The sequence below is a fragment of the Physeter macrocephalus genome, chromosome 16 (genome assembly GCF_002837175.3).
Source record: "Physeter macrocephalus isolate SW-GA chromosome 16, ASM283717v5, whole genome shotgun sequence".
Classification (NCBI taxonomy): domain Eukaryota; kingdom Metazoa; phylum Chordata; class Mammalia; order Artiodactyla; family Physeteridae; genus Physeter; species Physeter macrocephalus.
Genome location: NC_041229.1, coordinates 79,315,278 through 79,334,798, shown reverse-complemented (window position 1 = coordinate 79,334,798; position 19,521 = coordinate 79,315,278). Strand labels below are relative to the sequence as shown.

Below are 19,521 nucleotides of genomic sequence, written 5' to 3'. Positions count from 1 at the left end.
ACATTTTTTATATTCTGCCACCTTCTCCTTGCCCCACCGCACTCTGTGTACCACTCATACATACTCAAGGAAAGAAAACATATTTCACAATATTCCAAGTAAATATAGTTGGAAATGTATATTTACTATGGACAGAAGGGTGATGTGTGTGTGCATGTAAATATGACTACATAACCCCACAATTCAACAAATTATTCTTTAGATTATAAATTCCAATAACCTGCCTATTGGCATGCAAAATCAAAAAGGTGTCTGGACGCTTTAAAAGTTGTTCACCTTCCCTGACTGTTCTTTCAATAGAACTATTATGATTATTCATCTTGACCATGATTCAATCCATCTCTTCCTAAGATTTAAAGGGTTATCTTGAGACAAAAAGATTATATTGAGCACAGTAGTCTCATTCTACCCCGGTACAGTTTTTTTTTTTAACTGTACACTCAAGTAATCATTTTCAAATTTTAGGACCCGATTAGCTTGAATTCATGAGCACCAAAGTTATCCTGACTTTGTTCTTTTCCATGCCCCATTTATCAACTAAGATGATTAGAGAAGGGTCTCCAGAGAGTATTGGAAGATAGCCTTATCAATCAGATAATAGTGCTTGAGTAGCTCCTGTGTCTCAGGCACTGAATTAAGTGCCCTCATGGGGACTGAGAGAAAATTTTATTAAAATAACTGCCATTTAGAGTATTTGGCTGGTGCCAAACAGTGTTTTATATATACTATTATTTATATTTGTCCTTACAACAATATTATCAAATAGGTATTATGATTCCCCTTTTACAGAACAGGAAACTAAGGTTTAGAATGTTAAGCACCTAACCTGAGATAATACTTCTAAGCAAGTAGCAAAGTAAGGATTTGGTATCATGGTTCTCTTGTACCACCTATGCTGTGCCTTGTCACATAACCACTTCAGATTTTGTATTAATACTTAGCACATAGACCTGTCTGTAAGCCTGGGATGGTAATATCTGCAGCTGATGCCCCAAGGGATTACAACAACCTAATAACCTTTGAGGAACGTTATGAATCACAAAAGATGCTGTGCCACCCCTGGATATATTGCTCTTGGAAAGCTCTCTGGGGTAGTGGACAGCCTGCATCACCCAAGGCCCAAATGCCCATTGGCATCATCATGATGATGAGCTACAAAATCAGTCCATGCAGAGTGACATGTTAACTCACCCACAAAGTACAAAATCAGTCCATGCAGAATGACATGTTAACTCACCCACAAAGTATAGGAAGAAACCACAATTCAAATATAACCAACTGGATGGTGTATTACAGAAATCACATTGACACAGCAAGTTGTGTGTGTGTGTATGTGTGTGTGTGTGGTAGAATGTATATGTACTTGGGGGAGGAGAGAATAAGGGGATTCAGGGTCAATTTTTCTGGTTACTACATTATATACATGTAGTATATGTATATACTACATAAATATACATCATTATATATATATGCAATATATGTGTGTGTGTAAAACACATTTATAAATAAAATAAAATTTTAAAAGTATATAAAATACCATATTGAGGAACCTATACTTTTAAAAATTATTCACTAGTGCATTCAGTAAGCTGATATTCTGTGGTCATATATATTGGGTTAAAAATATATTAGGAATTTCTAATGAGTCAGGTACTATTCAGGGAATCAAATAACAGTGAACCAAACATAGTCTCTACTTCCATGGAATTTAAACTCCAGTGCTCAGAGACAGATGACAAAGAAATATGTAATTGGCCAGGAGATGCAAAGTACTAAGAGGAAAGATGAAGCAGGCTGAGGGGTAGAGGGTAGTGGTGGCACAGAGTGCTATTTAGAGGGTGGTCAGGGAAGCCTCTCCAAGAAGGTGGCATTTGAGCAGAGAGCTGCATGGAGTGAGGGAACCCAGCAGGGATGCAGCTCAGTATCTGGGGGACATGGAAATTGTAAGTGCAAATGCCTGAGCCTGCCATGGGCTTGGTGTGCTTCATGAAGGACAAGGAGGGTAGATGGACAAGGGTGGAGGCAATAAAGGTAGTAAGAGATGAGTCAGAGAGATCTCAGAGGGAAACACCTTTTCAGGGCCTGCTAGGCTATAGTGAGGACTTTAGAACTCATCCTGAGATGAGAAGTCATCTCCCTACTAATGCTTTGTTTTGGGGTGCAATGCAGAAATCAGTTGTGGGAAAAAAATGGCAAAGGCAGAGAAAAAACAGCAAGGTTGTTGTGAAGGGGCAAATTAAGGAGTTGTACACCTGTTTTAATGCTCTTTATCTCTGAGTCAGAGGCTCACAGTCTAACCTTCCTTGTAAAAAGGAGCTCCAAACAGACTTTTGCAGAGTCAAAAAGAGTCTGCACTTTTCCAGGAATCCTCCTTTTAGAATTTCTAGAAATCGTGGACATACACATGAAAATACTAAACAAATACATTAAAAAAAAAAAAAAGCTAACCTTCTTATTAAATGAGTCATTTGCCATTGCTTCCTTTCGAGGTTAAGATGTGTGGTCTAACACTCTGAACCACCCTATTCCATAATAACCTATTTGCATTGTAATTACCAGTGGAAATCAGGTGTTGAGGAAAGTCAGGTACATTTTGAGGTCTTTGGGGATCAGGCCCATGAAGGAAACATAGGAATGTGTTCTCTGGACTTTAGAGATGGAAGTAGATCAATAATGTGGAAGAGTTCAGAACCAGCATGAATACACAACAGCCAAGTGCATTCAGGGCTTTCCTTTTTTTTCCTTCCTTTTGGTTATAGTGTGCTCTATGCATGGTACATGGACTTTAAAATGAGAGGAGGAATACCAAAAGGAGTTTATCCTTTTATTGACAATGCTGAAATGGTTTAATTGGCTTAATCCCAGAAGTACAAGAGTACTTCTGCTGTGATGTTTCTATTTTTTCTTAAAAATTACATGTTAATCATGAGACCAGAGAACTTTCATTCTTAAAATAATTCTTAGATTAATTGAGGTTTGATTGTCAAGCAACAAGAATATACACTTTTTAAGTAACTGCACATTTTAAATTTTTATTAAAATCTTTTTGGAAGTATTTCCTGATGATGGTTAACCATGCTACTTATGGCCCCTCCGTTAGCATTATATTTTGAGGGGCAGCAAAATAAAGAATAAAGGGTCTCCCTGGTGGCGCAGTGGTTGCGAGTCCGCCTGCCGATGCAGGGGACGAGGGTTCGTGCCCGGGTCCGGGAAGATCCCACATGCCACGGAGCGGCTGGGCCCGTGAGCCATGGCCGCTGAGCCTGCGCATCCGGAGCCTGTGCTCCGCAACGGGAGAGGCCTCAACAGTGAGAGGCCCGCGTACCATAAATAAATAAATAAATAAATAAATAAAAAGGATGGGATTTGTAAAGAGCAACTCCTGGTGTCAACTTCTGCTTTGTAGTTTTTTAGCTATATGCCTGGTAAAAGATGTTAAAGATAATAACTTGAAGTTTTAGTTATTGTTAAATTATTTGCAATTTATCTTTGGAAGATGTGATTTCTGATCTTGGCTGTGTATCAAAATCACCTTAGCTCCTTAAATCACTGATTTCTTAATGCTATTTTGTGGACTAACTGGATCAGAATCACTTGGAGAGCATTATGGGAAATTTTTTGTTTTAAATACAGACTTCATAGTCCTACAAAGAAGATTCTGAATGAGGCTCAGGAATCTGTAGTTTTTCAAAAGTGTTCCAGGTGATTTGATGAGTATAAGAGTAGGAAACAATCCTTTAAGTTACTTTTATGATCTGTAAAATGGGCCTGTCATCAATTATTATCTTTATCTATATTTCTCTCTCAAATTAAAATATTTGTAGGAATGCCACAATCCATCTGTTTTAAAAGCTTAGAGAATATATATCCTTTGATTGTTAGTTTGAATGCTATTAACAAGGGCAGAAAACTTGAAAGACACTGAAAATATAATTCCAGTAACAAAAATGACTTTGAGCACATACAGTATTCAAAATGCTAAGATATTTGGAGAATAAAATATTTAAAATGTATTGAAAGAATATATTCTAAATGTCTTTTAGGCATTAGGCAAAGACCTGGAGATATAAACATGAGGGAGCTACAGCCCATGCTCATGAGGAATTTATAACCTGATAGCTGGAGAATAGGCATATCCCAAACACTGTAGCAGAACAGCATTCACAAAAGAGATTGTGAATTTCATTAAAAGAGATTTAATGCTATCAGGAGAATCTGATAAGGAGGGAGAATAGACCTGTCCAAGCACCTGTGAGAAGAACAGACACAAAGAGATTCTTTAATTCCACATATGGGATTAAGAAAAAATTTTATGAAAGAAGTGATCCTTAACTGAAATTTTCAAAGATGAAGAGAAGAGATATTCTTTTTTTTTTTTTTTTTTTTTTTTTTTTTTGTGGTACGTGGGCCTCCCTCTGTTGTGGCCTTTCCCGTTGCGGAGCACAGCCTCCGGATGCGCAGGCTCAGCGGCCATGGCTCACAGGCCCAGCCGCTCCGCGGCATGTGGGATCCTCCCAGACCGGGGCGCGAACCCGGTTCCCCTGCATCGGCAGGCGGACGCGCAACCACTGCGCCACCAGGGAAGCCCGAGATATTCTTCAAGGAGACGAAAAGAAAAAAAGGTCAGTAGAGGAAGCACTGTGAACCAAGAGATGGGTGTGAAATAGCAGAATGCCAGGGAGCAAGCCAGGCTGGACTGCAGGGTGTGACAGGGAGGGGGCAAGACACAAACTCCAACAAGGGGAGAAGGGAAAACTGGCTTTAAATAATGGAGACCCTCCCATGCCATTGATGTCAGAGGCAATGGGAATCTGTTATACAGATCTGAGTACAAAATAAAATGATCAAATTTGTAATTCTGAAAGACCCTTGCAGCAGTGGTGTGAAAGGGAGATGGGAAGAGTGGAGAACAGAGACAGGAAGACTAACCAGTTAGAAGGCTGTGACAATAGCCTGAGCTAGAAATGACAAACAGCTGAACTAAGGAAGCAGAAGTGAGGATGGGGTGCAGGGAATGGATAAGAGATGTTACAGAAGCACAGTTCACAACAGTCACTGATATGATGAAGGAGACAAAAGTAATGCATGAAGAATGACAAGGTTTCTGGCTGTGTACATTAAACATGAAAAGTTCAGTTTTAAAAAATTATTTGGCTGATTTAAACTATTTTTTCATGCACTCATTTCATAGTTTCATGTATATGGCTTATAGCTGAAAAGCATATTAGATTAATAGAATATTTTAACTGAGTCCAAATCCCTCGTTTGGGGAATATGGTAGCACAGTGATCACAAAGTCAAGCTATTAAGAAACATTTGTATGAGTACATTTGAAAAGTACATTTGTATGAGCTGTATATTTAGAGTTGTTCTGCAAATAACAAAAGATAGCATTTGGTATTCTAGGTGAACCTTTTTGGTGGTATAATCTTTTAGAGTCTGATATTTTGATATTAATAATGTTAATCTATCCTTATTTTTTTTTTTTTTTTTTGTGGTATGCGGGCCTCCCTCTGCTGCGGCCTCTCCCGTTGCGGAGCACAGGCTCCGGACGCGCAGGCCCAGCGGCCATGGCTCACGGGCCCAGCCGCTCCGCGGCATGTGGGATCCTCCCAGACCAGGGCGCGAACCCGGTTCCCCTGCCTCGGCAGGCGGACGCGCAACCACTGCGCCACCAGGGAAGCCCCAATCTATCCTTCTTTGATTAAGCTCTTAAATTTATCTTGTGTGTTCAGGTGAGTCAGAAGGGCTGTTTAATAATCTGTGAAGTGCCTTAACGTCCTGGGTGGGAAGGAAATGCATAAATTCAAAAGGGCATTATTTTTTTTATACTGATTGAATCTGAGAACTATACCATTCCTTTCACATTTGTTGAGTTGGCTGTGTAATTCACTTCTTTTATGCTAAATCCTTTTTTTTTTTTTCTTGCGGTACGCGGGCCTCTCACTGTCGTGGCCTCTCCTGTTGCGGAGCACAGGCTCTGGACGCGCAGGCTCAGCGGCCATGGCTCACGGGCCTAGCCGCTCCGTGGCATGTGGGATCTTCCCGGACCGGGTCACGAGCCCGTGTCCCCTGCATCGGCAGGCGGACTCTCAACCACTGCGCCACCAGGGAAGCCCTAAATCCATTTTTAAATCTTCTCCTGAGTTAGTTGCAAGGGCGAAGGAGAAGTTGTATGGTCTATTTCACTTCTAACAATCCCTGAATCTGAAAGCCAAAATTCTCAAAAAGTAGAAATAAACATTTAGAAAGAGAAAAGTCAGTTCTGTTTTCTCCTGGGAACTATGGATGCTTATTTCATAGCACTAGGCACTTACATGGGTTTTTGTATTTAATTAAGTAGAGCTAGTGGGATTTTAAGGATCTCAAAGGATGGTTTCTATGATAAAAAAAGTACTATCCTTACCTGTCTACAGAGGTCTTTGTTGTCTGTAAATGCAAGCACTTTGGAAGAAAGAATACATTAAGCCTCATCAAAAATATAAACTTAGGGCTTCCTTCGTGGCGCAGTGGTTGAGAGTTCGCCTGCCAATGCAGGGGACACGGGTTCGTGCCCCGGTCTGGGAGGATCCCACGTGCCGCGGAGCGGCTGGGCCCGTGAGCCATGGCCGCTGAGCCTGCGCGTCCGGAGCCTGTGCTCCGCGATGGGAGAGGCCACAACAGTGAGAGGCCCGCGTACCGGAAAAAAAAAAAAAAAAAGACCCAAAGTTGCTACCTAGGTGGCTGCGGTTTTATGGGTAACTCATATATAAAGTAAAAATAAAGTACATTCCAATTCTTATTTGTTCCAAATTTTATATCATGGTAGAATGTTTTAAAAGTAAAGGTTATTTTTTTCTGATTATAAATCAAAACCTACATATAGATAAATATTTGAATGAACAGAAAAAATATATATTAAATCAAATATTATCCTGAGATATAACCACTATTAACATTTTATTGTCACTCTTCAAAATGCAGGTGTGTTCCAATGGAAACCAAGTGAAATTGTATATCCTTCTTCTGTAACTGTATGCCATGTACTTAAATAATATTAAAATTTAAAATTCAACCAACCTACTAAGGATAAGAAATTGGATCAACCTAAAACCAGACTTGCTGATTGCTAGTATTACCTAGAAATAAATACATTAACCACTTAGCTTCCTTTCCTTAGATAATGATATCAACCACAATAACTTCTGTCACTGGAAAACTGCCACAATACACTGGTTTTGTTAGAAACAATTTCTTTCCCTATCTGCCAGAATAGTTAATATAAAAACCATAAATATAAAAATCTACAATGTCCTTGCTGTGAATGGTTCCTCCTTCAATGTGGTGACTTTGTGCGATGCACAACATATACTTCCTTATATAGGCTACCACACAAGCCTCTCAATCCTAGCACTGTCTTTTTTCAATGTTTATTGTTCACTTTATGAGTCAAAAGCATAAATTAAAATACTGTATGGCTTATTTGGAGATACAGTAAACAACATTCGTCTTCTGCAAATTAACATAAACCTGAAGAAAGGAGACTCCAGTAGAAAATATTAACTATTGTCCTTGCATTAATATTTACCCATTTCTCAGTGACTATTTTCTGTTAAGAACATCTCTGATAATTTTAAAGTTAAATAGCAAATGGTTCCAGTTCCCTCCCGACTAACCATGTAACATCAGTATCAATCCACATTTGGAACCAAATGCATATTACCTGTTTATGTTATCAACATCATTGTTTGTGTATTGATCAGCCCTCTATATGAATTATCTCATCATGTAAATATATGAGCACTAACACTATATGCATAATCTGGGACAAGTTATTTAAGCTCTCTGAATTTCAGCTTCCTCATTTACATAATGGAGAAAATATTGACCTTGTGGTGTTGTTGAAGAATTAAAGGAAAGATATTATTCTAAATGTGCCAATAAGTGCCTCCTGTCTTCAGAAAATGGGACCCCATCCACAGATCTTGCTGAAGAGGTAGACCTAAGCATAATATTGTCCTCTCAGCCATAGACATTTGGTTCATAAGTCACTTGGTATATGTGAAGTTGAACCAATCAGATGCTCTCTCTGAGAAACTAGCACATTGAAACACTGGATGATCTAAGTTAAATAAACTACAGAAATTGACCAACATCGTCATGAATTTAGAGCCAAAGAAAATAACAAAAGCATAGCAATGCAACAGTATACCAGACTCTGAAAGGGAGGCCATGGGTAGGCAGATAGTCTCTTCCTGATAGAATGGAGCAGATATGGAAATAGAATCATTGGAAAAAGAGGTAGAAAGAAAGAAAAAGAGAAAGAGAGAGGGAAAGAAGATAGAGAGAGGGAGAGAAAAACAGAGGAAGAGGGAGGGAGGGAAGGAAGGAAAAAAAAACTTAGTCCCAGAGGAATAAAAATGGAGTAGCTGTCTGACTGTTTTCCATTTCACATGAGGTCTTGGAGATAACAAGGCTACACTTTCAAACAGAATTTCCTATATCTTTCCAATAAATTCTCCTCTAAGGTTGAGTTTGTTGGAATGGCTTTCTAATCCAAACGATCCCTTATCTGAATGAAACGAGCATAGCACCATTTCTAGCACACACCAGATACTCGATGAGTGGAATCTGTCGCTAAACAAAAGTATAAACCCAAAGAGCAAGGAAGACAATACAACTATCAATGGTTTTAATTTTTTAAAAATCCATCATGTAAACCACATAAATGAAATATTTTCTGTTAAGCCAAATTGTCTTTGCCAGAAATGATACTAGGTCTTATTTTGGCTGCCTGTAAATCCAATCCAAGTGTAAAGGAAACACAGTCCTCTCCTTTACCCACCCCTTGTACACCTATTGAAAAATTTGTAAACACTTACAAGATTCAGTGCCATAATGATCACAAAATTGATACAGACTGCAGCAGCAGAAGTTGCAAACTGCCAGTGTTGTTTGATGAAATTCCACTTGAATGATGCAAACTGTTCCATGACAATCAGGCGATACACCACGACTGCAAACACTGCAGTGATCACCAGAGAAATCTACAATATGGGCGACCAGAGGAGACATTCACAGTGTGCATCATTAACAAAACAAAAACAACACCATAAATCCAATACACTGACCCCAAAAGCTAAAGAAATTTACTTTTCCAAGAAAGCACATGTAAATTTAAAATTTCCTTTCAGGAACTAACTTGCATTAGAGTCAAAATAAATGGTATAAGATTCAGTTAAGATTCAGGGATACGCTGTTCAAATCTCCACTTTCACATGAATGCTTGGTTTTAAAACAAAATATCTAATTTTAGGATGACCATATAATTTCCATTGTATCTTAGATGATCTTTGTTTCTCCCAAAGAGTGTTTTATTTAGGGATATGCACAAACTCCCTTTGTAATTATTCTGTGACCTGCTGTGATTTTTATTTTGTTTAATAGTATGTATGTACTAACAAGGTACTGAACAGGATACAGTTTCTTACATCCTCAGGGTCACAAAATGAGTTGGTATCCTAGAACGTCTTTCTAAACCTGGAATCCCACATTCTGAGATTTATGGTTATATTTTACCATGAAGAATATTCCTGAGATAGAAACAAGAAGACGAGTGACTTTGTCTGAGGAAGGCTGATGCGGCTCAGGTTTTCCACTGATGGGATTCACTCTCTCCATCTTGTAATACTTTGCTTCAAACTGGGGACGAAGTGTTTCCTATGAGAAAAACTAAAGTTAACTAAATATCTGTCATAAATTTTTAAAAAATCCAATATTTAATAAATTTCCGGAATTTGGCCTACTTTTATATCAAGTCTTGGCAAAGAAGCAAATTGTAAAAAATTAGATGAAAGTTATTTTAGGGTTTATTTAACCCTAAACTATATTTTAATTAGCACGGTTTTCCACGGATGCAATTTAAGGAAACATCATAGAAGTGCTTTGAAAAAATTACACATTTCATCTTTGATCTTTACTGTCTTCATAAAATAAGAATCTTGTTAGTAAAAAAAGTCAGGTAAAAATTGAATGGTGTTTAGCTGCCTCCTGCTTGGACATTAAGGACAGTGAATGATTTTCTGTACCATATGTTATTCCAGTTTCCTTATCTCCTGGTTTCTTAACATCTTACCTCCTCTTCTTCCCATTCAATAAGGTCCCAAGTATAGGTCAGTGTACTTCTTCTCCTTTTCCAAAACTCCAGGAAGACTGTGGCTATAAATAATAATAATATTATTATTATTACAATTCTTTACCTGACCATATCCCACTCTGTCATCATTGCCTTTCTTCTTGTATTGATGCATTCACATCCTATTATTAAATAATTAAAATTAACTACATTTGTATTAAATTTATACAGCTGGAATGTTTTTTCCCTTACCCTCTTCTCCCTATCTGTGTAACTGCTATCAGCATGCACTCCTGATGGAGAGTGATTTTTTTTTTTAAATAAATTTATTTATTTTATTTATTTATTTTTGCTGCATGGGGTCTTTGTTGCTGCATGTGGGCTTTCTCTAGTTGTGGCGAGCGGGGGCTATTCTTCGTTGCAGTGCGCGTGCTTCTCATTGCGGTGGCTTCTCTTGTTGTGGAGCACAGGCCCTAGAGCGTGGGCTCAGTAGTTGTGGCTCGAGGGCTCTAGAGCTCAGGCTCAGTAGTTGTGGCACATGGGCTTAGCTTCTCCATGGCATGTGGGATCTTCCCAGACCAGGACTCGAAACCGTGTCCCCTGCATTGTCAGGCGGATTATTAACCACTGCGCCACCAGGGAAGTCCAAGAGTGATTCTTTTTATTGGAATAAATAAGCAGAGATTTTTGTTACAATAGCATGATCTTGATCTTGTGAAACTGGGTTGGAGATGAAGCTGGAGATAAGAGGCCTTCAGTGGAAAAAGGAACTTTGTTGTCAGGGGAAAGCAGGGCTTCATGTGCATCAATGGAGGTAGAGAGTATTTTGGAAAATCTGAAGATGATACCCCATAATTCTTCTCCTTAGCAACTATGCATTGTATTTATTTTTTCACTCCTACCTCTCTGACTATAATGACATACTTTTCTCAATGTTACAAAAATTTCAAGATGCACATGCTGCATCCATCCCTTGTACTTCCATTTCTCATGTCCATTTCCAGTGGCTTTCCTCTGTGATCTAAAGTCAATGGCACAGAGTAACAGAATCATAGGGTCAAGCATGTAAGAGAGGTAAGATTCTGTATGTAGTTTGTTCCAAGTTATTTTAAATTCACAGAAAACAAGGCCCAGAGTCACTGACATACATCACTGACCTTGTCCAGAAATCTGCCAAAGCATCTACAACACTTTATTACACTTTTTTCTGTAACTGCTTTTCCCCACACTTGAAGGTAAGTTTCTCGAGGCCCTTTTTTCCTTAGCGTTTTTAGTACTTGGCACACTGAAAATGCTCAATAAACGTTTGTTAAATTGAACTGAATTACTGAATAGAATTCAGTGATTGTGACTAACTCCTGGGTCAGTGTTCTTTGCATTATTCTAGAGGTTTTCAAATTATGCTCTATGGAATTTCACTAAAGACATTGGAAGAAAGAGAGTCCCTCACCAGAGAATCCCCTTCTTTTTTTAATATATATATTGAGCAATCATGTTCAATTTTATTTGGAAAAATAATTATTGTTTAAAAAGTTTTAAAAACTACTTCACTGTACTTCCAGGTGGGGGAGTGGCTAATGAGAGGGGCAACAGGGGCAAGAGGTCAATTCTGAACACAAATGAAGTTAAGTATGTCTGAATATGGAGCCCAGAAAAGAATTCCAAGTATCGTTTTCATCCGAAGAGATAAAAATTTAAAGCTTTCTCAAAAGGAGACCCAGCTGAAATGAGAGTATATCAGAGCAACCTCTCTGCCATAGCCAATTTGTACAACACACAAGAACTACTAAAGAATCCTCCATTCCCTAGATTTGTTTTCAGCAACATCTGCAAGCATAATGTGCTTTCCCCACATGGTATTGCAACATCACTGTACATGAGTTAGAAATAGAAACCTCACTAAACAGGTTCTACAATTAACAGAAGGACCATGAGTGTGGGACATTTTAAATTTCCCTGCCTAGGGTAAGTTACTGGTTTTCTGGTTAATGCCTTACAGCAATACAATTAGTAGAGTTTTTTGCATGAATATCTAGTATACTATTGATTAGTAGACTAATCAATATAAAGAGCCTATACATATGTGTGAAACAGCAGATTTTGAATATTTGGGCTGAACTGTACTTGACACAGCCTCAACTGGTTAGTTGTAGAACTGGCTAGTCAAGACCTACTTGTATTGTTAAATTTCCTCTTTGTCTAAGGACATGGAATCTCTCTCTAACTTTACTTCCAATTTCCCTCTCCTTCTTCTCTCTCTCTAAAAACACTAAGTAAGAAATAAAATAACAAGCATCTGAGTTCTAAGAACATGAGAAAGCCAGCATTTGAACTATAATCACTGAAAATCTTCACCAATTTCTGAAATCAGACTTCATATTTTTTCCCCTAAGCAATTTAATTTAGAAAGAAGAAGCTACACATAAATAGCACCATGCTATATTAAAATAGGAGAACTCTCACTACAGTCTTGACCAGAGCAGACTCTTAAATTTGATGTAATGTGTCTCTCTAAGCTAACTCTTCCTGTCAGTATGGTATTGGCATTTGTACATTAAATATGCATTCAGTAGCATTTGTTCACATTAACATGGATACTCTCAATTGAATTGCTAAAAATTTAGGTGTCTGCACAAATAAGCTGTCAGCTTTTTGCCATGTATTTTTTATAAATACAATGTAATCTTTTTAAAGTTCTTGATTGATTTTTCTCTGGACTTTTCCTCATCTTACCATTCAACTATTTGATATACTTTCTTTACTTAACTCTGTTGAACATTTTCTGATTATAAATGTAACACCAACAAAAATAACTGGAACAACTCCTGTATTATTCACTTCTGAAATACAGGAGTCTAGGAGGGCCTGCCATTTACTAGGCTTTCAATAAATGTATGCTGAATGAGTGAATTAAACTGTAAAGAAAGAAGTCACCTACAATTCCACCATTCATCATTAGTCACTATTGCAATTTAGGTAATCCCATCCAAAGTATTTTTCTTAAGAAGTATACTTAGGACTGATATATCTCTGATACTCAGAGACATAGCCATATAGGCTGTTCATTTATGACAGAAAAAAGAAAAAACTGATTCATAACTGAACCCTCTAAAAGTGTCATACTCCTCACAGGCTGGCCCTTCTTCCCTAGGAAACCTTCACCAGGATGAAGTATATGTAGAGTTAACACCTGGAACAGCGCTGGCCTCCAGGAAAGTGCTCCAGAACTAAAGTCTATATCCATTCTGATTGGCCAGTAGAGCCTTAAAAGCTCTTAAATATTTGCTCACTTTATAAGCATCCCCCTGAACTAGATACTTAGAACTGTACTTAGCACCATAGATGAATGATGACAACAATATAAGAAATTACTAACTTCACTTTTATAATAAATACAATTTATCTTCTTGATCAAGTTTTAATGACCCTCAAAAGACCATCTAGGAATGGCAATGTGGTGCTGGAGAAAGAGCATGGCATGGGGTACAAATGTTCTGGGTTTGAGAGTTGCCTATATTCTTTTCTAATTGTGTGACCTTGGACAAATGACTAAACAATGATAAGCCTTTGTTTTCACAACTTAAAAACAAGAATAGAAAAATTGTCTTTATGGCAGTGTTGTACAAATTAACTGAGGTATAATTTGTAAGTGGTCTAACTATGCTTAATTCAATTTAACAGTATAATAAATTATAATAACTCATTTTTTTTTAACATTCTGTTCATTGTTATACATAGGGAACTTTGTAGACAAAGTTCTTGGCTTACATTGTATAAAGATACTGTATATTTTTCTGCAGGAAATATGGGCTATTGTCAATTATTTATATTTTGATTGTTTCACTTTTATAAAAATTCAGTCATAATTGTCATAACACTTTCCATCTTTTGCTGGTGACACAGCAAACAGCTTATATTGTCCTTTTTCTTCTTTTGTATTTAAGATGGTAAAGCTGCCTCTAGAGTAAATAATTCAATTTGAAATTATTTTTTTGAGAGCACGGTGCTTGTCTATTCTTAGAGAGAGCATACAAAAATAATGAAAATGAGTTGCATCATAGTCCCAAAGAGGAAGAAGAGAACTAGTATTTACTGAGCACTTTCAAGAGCCCAGACTTTGTGCTAGATGTTTTTAATTGACTCCTATTATTTCCACAACAACCCAGGTGAAATAAAGATTATTAATCTCCTTCAGTAGAGAAGCAAATCGAAACTCTTGGAGGTTAAGTTACCTGAGGAAGTCCCTTGGCTGAAATTCACACCCAGATCCAAACACTGACCTTTCTCTATGCCAAAGGAAAAATTATTTTTAAACATGGTTTGGGAGAGAACTTTTTGAGCTACATAATTTGCAACATCCTTCTGGGAAGAAATTAGCATTATAGACAAAAGGTTTAAGCAAATTTGTAATAGACCTAAATGAGACTGAGAACTTCTGGGAGGTTAACTGCTCAAACACCGAGCGGTCCATCAATCAGAAGTCTACAGTCTTTTGGGGGGACTTTCAAGATGGCAGAGGAGCAAGACATGGAGATCACCTTCCTCCCCACAAATACATCAAAAATACCTCTACATGTGGAACAACTCCTAGCGAACACCTAATGAACACTACCAGAAGACTTCACAATTCCCAAAGGCAAAAAAATCCCTATGTACCTGGGTAGGGCAAAACAAAAAAGGAAAAACAGAGACAAAAGAATAGGGATGGGACCTGCACCTCTGGGAGGGAGCTGTGAAGGAGGAAAAGTTTCCACACACTAGGAAGCCCCTTCACTGGAGGAGACGGTGGGTGGCAGGGGGGAAGCTTTGGAGCCATGGAGGAGAGCGCAGGAACAGGGGTGCAGTGGGCAAAGTGGAGAGATTCCCACACAGAGGATTGGTGCCGACCAGCACTCACCAACCTGAGATGCTTGTCTGCTCACCTGCTGGGTGGGGGTGAGGGCTGGGAGCTGAGGCTTGGGCTTCAGAGGTCAGATCCCAGGTAGAGGACTGGGGTTGGCTGTGTGAACACAGCCTGATGGGGGCTAGTGTACCACAGCTAGCCGGGAAGGAGTCCGGGGAAATGTCTGGAACTGCCTAAGAGGCAAGAGACCATTGTTTTGGGGTGCACGAGGAGAGGGGCTTCCTCTCCACTGTGCCCACAGAAGGCAGAGCACTGCCTAAACGAGTTCTGGAGACAGGCGCGAGCCACGGCTATCAGATCGGACCCCAGAGATGGGCATGAAACGCTAACGCTGCTGCTACAGCCACCAAGAATCCTGTGTGCAAGCAAGGGCACTATCCACACCCCCCCCAGGAGCCTGTGCAGCCTGCGACTGCCAGGGTCCCGTGACCAGGGACAAGTTCCCTGGGAGAAACACAGTGCACCTCAGGCTGTTGCAATGTCACATAGGCCTCTGCGACCCCAGGCACATGTGGCATTCCAATTATAACCACCGTACCCGTCCCTCCCCCCAGCCTGAATGAGCAAGAGCCCCCTAATCAGCTGCTGCTTTAACCCTATTCTGTCTGGGTGGGAACAGAAGCCTGAGGGCAACTTACATGCAAAGAGGGGCCGAAACCAAAGCTGAACCTCAGGAGCTGTGCAAACCAAGAAGAGAAAGGGAAATTTCTCCATGCAGCCTCAGGAGCAGCCAATTAAATCCCCACAATCAACTTGATGTACACTGCATTTGTGAAGAGACAATGAATCATCCCAAAATTGAGGCGGTGGACTTTGGGAGCAACTGTAGATGTGGGGTTTGCTGTCTGCAACTGATTTGTTTCTGATTTTTATGTTTATCTTAGTTTAGTTTTTAGGGCTTGTTATCATTGGAGGATTTGTTTATTGGCTTTGTTGCTCTCTTCTTTTGTCTTTTATTATTATTTTTGTTTTTATTTTAATAATTTTTAAAATTTATTATTATTTTTTTTCCTTCTTTTTTTCTCCCTTTTCTTCCGAGCCACATGGCTGACAGAGTCTAAGTGCTCCAGCCTGGTGTCAGGCCTGAGCCTCTGAGTTGGGAGAGCCAAGTTCAGGACATTGGACAACCAGAGACTTCCTGGCCCAACATACTATCAATCAGCAAGAGCTCTTCCAGAGATCTCCATCTCAACGTGAAGACCTGGCTCCATGCAATGGCCAGCAAGCTCCAGTGCTGGATGCCCCATGGCAAACAACTAATAAGACAGGAACACAACCCAACCCATTAGCAGACAGGCTGCCTAAAATCATACTAAGTTCACAGACACCCCAAAACAAACCACCAGACGTGGCCCTGCCCAGCAGAAAGACAAGATCCAGCCACACCCACCAGAACAGAGGCACAAGTCCCCTCTACCAGGAAGCCTAAACAAGCCACTGAACCAACCTCACCCACTGGGGGCAGATACAAAAAGCAATGGGAACTACGAACCTGCAGCCTGCGAAAAGGAGATCTCAAACACAATAAGTTAAATAAAATGAGAAGACAGAGAAATATGCAGCAGGTGAAGAAGCAAGGTAAAAACCCACCAGACCAAACAAACGAAGAGGAAATAGGCAGTCTACCTGAAAAGGAATTCAGAGGAATGAGAGTAAAGATGATCCAAAATTTTGGAAATAGAAAAGAGAAAACACAAGGAACGTTTAACAAGGACCTAGAAGAACTAAAGAGCAAACAAACAATAATGAACAACACAATAAATGAAATTAAAATACACTAGAAGGAATCAATAGCAGAATAACTAAGGCAGAAGAATGGATAAGTGACCTGGAAGATAAAATAGTGGAAATAACTACCGCAGTGCAGAATAAAGAAAAAAGAATGAAAAGAATTGAGGACAGTCTCCGAGCCCTCTGGGACAACATTAAACACGCCACCATTCGAATTATAGGGGTCCCAGAAGAAGAAGAGAAAAAGAAAGGGTCTGAGAAAATATTTGAAGAGATTATAGTTGAAAACTTCCCTAACATGGGAAAGGAAATAGTCAATCAAGTCCAGGAAGCACAGAGTCCCATACAGGATAAACCCAAGAAGAAACATGCCAAGACACATATTAATCAAACTATCAAAAATTAAACACAAAGAAAACATATTAAAAGCAGCAAAGGAAAAGCAAAAATACCATACAAGGGAATCCCCATAAGGTTAACAGCCGATCTTTCAGCAGAAACTCTGCAAGCCAGAAGGGAGTGGCAGGACATATTTAAAGTGATGAAAGGGAAAAACCTACAACCTACTCTACCCAGCAAGTATGTCATTCAAATTTGATGGAGAAACTAAAACCTTTACAGACAAGCAAAAGTTAAGAGAATTCAGCACCATCAAACCAGTTTTACAACAAATGCTAAAGAAACTTCTCTAGGCAGGATACACAAGAGAAGGGAAAGACCTACAAAAACAAATGGAAAACAATTAAGAAAATGGTAATAGGAACATACAAATAAATAATTACCTTAAGTGTAAATGGATTAAATGTTCCAACCATTAGACATAGACTGGCTGAATAGATACAAAAACAGGACCCATATATATGTTGTCTACAAGAGACACACTACAGACGTAGGGACACATACAGACTGAAAGTGAGAAGAAGGGAATAGATATTCCATGCAAATGGAAATCAAAAGAAAGCTGCAGTAGCAATTCTCATATCAGACAAAATAGACTTTAAAATAAAGACTATTACAAGAGATAAATTAGGACACTACATAATGATCAAGGGATCAAGCCAAGAAGATATAACAATTGTAAATATTTATGCACCCAACATAGGAGCGCCTCAATATATAAAGCAAGTGCTAATAACCATAAAAAGGGAAATCAACAGTAACACAATCATAGTAGGGGACTTTAACACACCACTTTCACCAATGGACAGATCATCCAAAATGAAAATAAATAAGGAAACACAAGCTTTAAATGACATATTAGACAAGATGGACTTAATGGATATTTATAGGACATTCCACCCAAAAATGAAAGAATACACATTCTTCTTAAGTCTCATGGAATGGGTCACAAATCAAGCCTTGGTAACTTTAAGAAAATTGAAATAATGTCAAGTACCTTTCCTGACCACAACACTATAAGACTAGATATCGATTGCAGGAAAAAAAACTGTAAAAAATACAAACACGTGGAGGCTAAACAATACGCCACTAAATAACCAAGAGATCACTGAAGAAATCAAAGAGGAAATCAAAAAATACCTAGAAAAAAATGACAATGTAAACACAATGACCCAAAACCTACAGGGTGCAGCAAAAGCAGTTCTAAGAGTGAATTTTATAGCAATACAATCCTACCTCAAGAAACAAGAAAAATCTCAAATAAATAACCTAACCTCACACCTAAAGCAATTAGAGAAAGAAGAACCAAAAAACCCCAAAGTTAGCAGAAGGAAAGAAATCATAAAGATCAGATCAGAAATAAATGAAAAAGAAATGAATGAAACCATAGCAAAGATCAGTAAAACTAACAGCTGATTCTTTGAGAAGATAAACAAATTCATACACCATTAGCCAGACTCATCAAGAAAAAAAGGGAGAAGACTCAAATCAACAGAATTATAAATGAAAAAGGAGCAGTAACAACTGATACTGCAGAAATATGAAGGATCATGAGAGATTACTACAAGCAACTATATGCCAATAAAATGGACAACCTGGAAGAGATGGACAAATTCTTAGAAAAGCACAACCTTCTGAGACTGAACCAGGAAGATATAGAAAACAAACAAACCAATCACAAGCACTGCAATTGAAACTGTGATGAAAAATCTTCCAGCAAACAAAAGCTCAGGACCAGATAGCTTCACAGGAGAATTCTATTAAACATTCAGAGAAGAGCTAACACCTATCCTTCTCAAACTATTCCAAAGTATAGCAGAGGGCGGAACACTCCCAAACTCATTCTATGAGGCCACCATCACCCTGATAACAAAACCAGACAAAGATGTCACAAAAGAAGAAAACTACAGGCCAATATCACTGATGAACATAGATGCAAAAATCCTCAAAAATTATTAGCAAACAGAATCCAACAGCACATCAAAAGGATCATACACTATGATCAAGTGGGGTTTATCCCAGGAATGCAAGGATTCTTCATATACGCAGCTCAATCAATGTGATATACCATATTAACAAATTGAAGGACAAAAACCATATGATCATTAGATGCAGAAAAAGCTTTTGACAAAATTCAACACCCATTTATGATAAAAACCCTCCAGAAAGTAAGCAGAGAGGGAACCTACCTCAACATAATAAAGGCCATATACAACAAACCCACAGCCAACATCATTCTGAATGTTGAAAAACTGAAAGCATTTCCTCTAAGATCAGGAACAAGACAAGGTTGCCCACTCTCACCACTATTATTCAACATTGTTTTGGAAGTTTTAGCCACAGCAATCAGAGAAGAAAAAGAAATAAAAAGAAT

At 38.6% G+C, this 19,521-nt stretch overlaps 1 protein-coding gene across 1 annotated transcript in view; it reads right to left on the bottom strand.

The window, feature by feature from the left end:
- ANO3 (anoctamin 3) overlaps positions 1 to 19,521 on the bottom strand; it is a 439,317-nt gene that overhangs the window by 27,829 nt on the left and 391,967 nt on the right. The window contains 3 exon segments of the mRNA XM_024119081.1: positions 8,862 to 9,026; positions 9,559 to 9,699; positions 10,115 to 10,197. Coding sequence (XP_023974849.1) covers positions 8,862 to 9,026; positions 9,559 to 9,699; positions 10,115 to 10,197 — 389 coding nt within the window.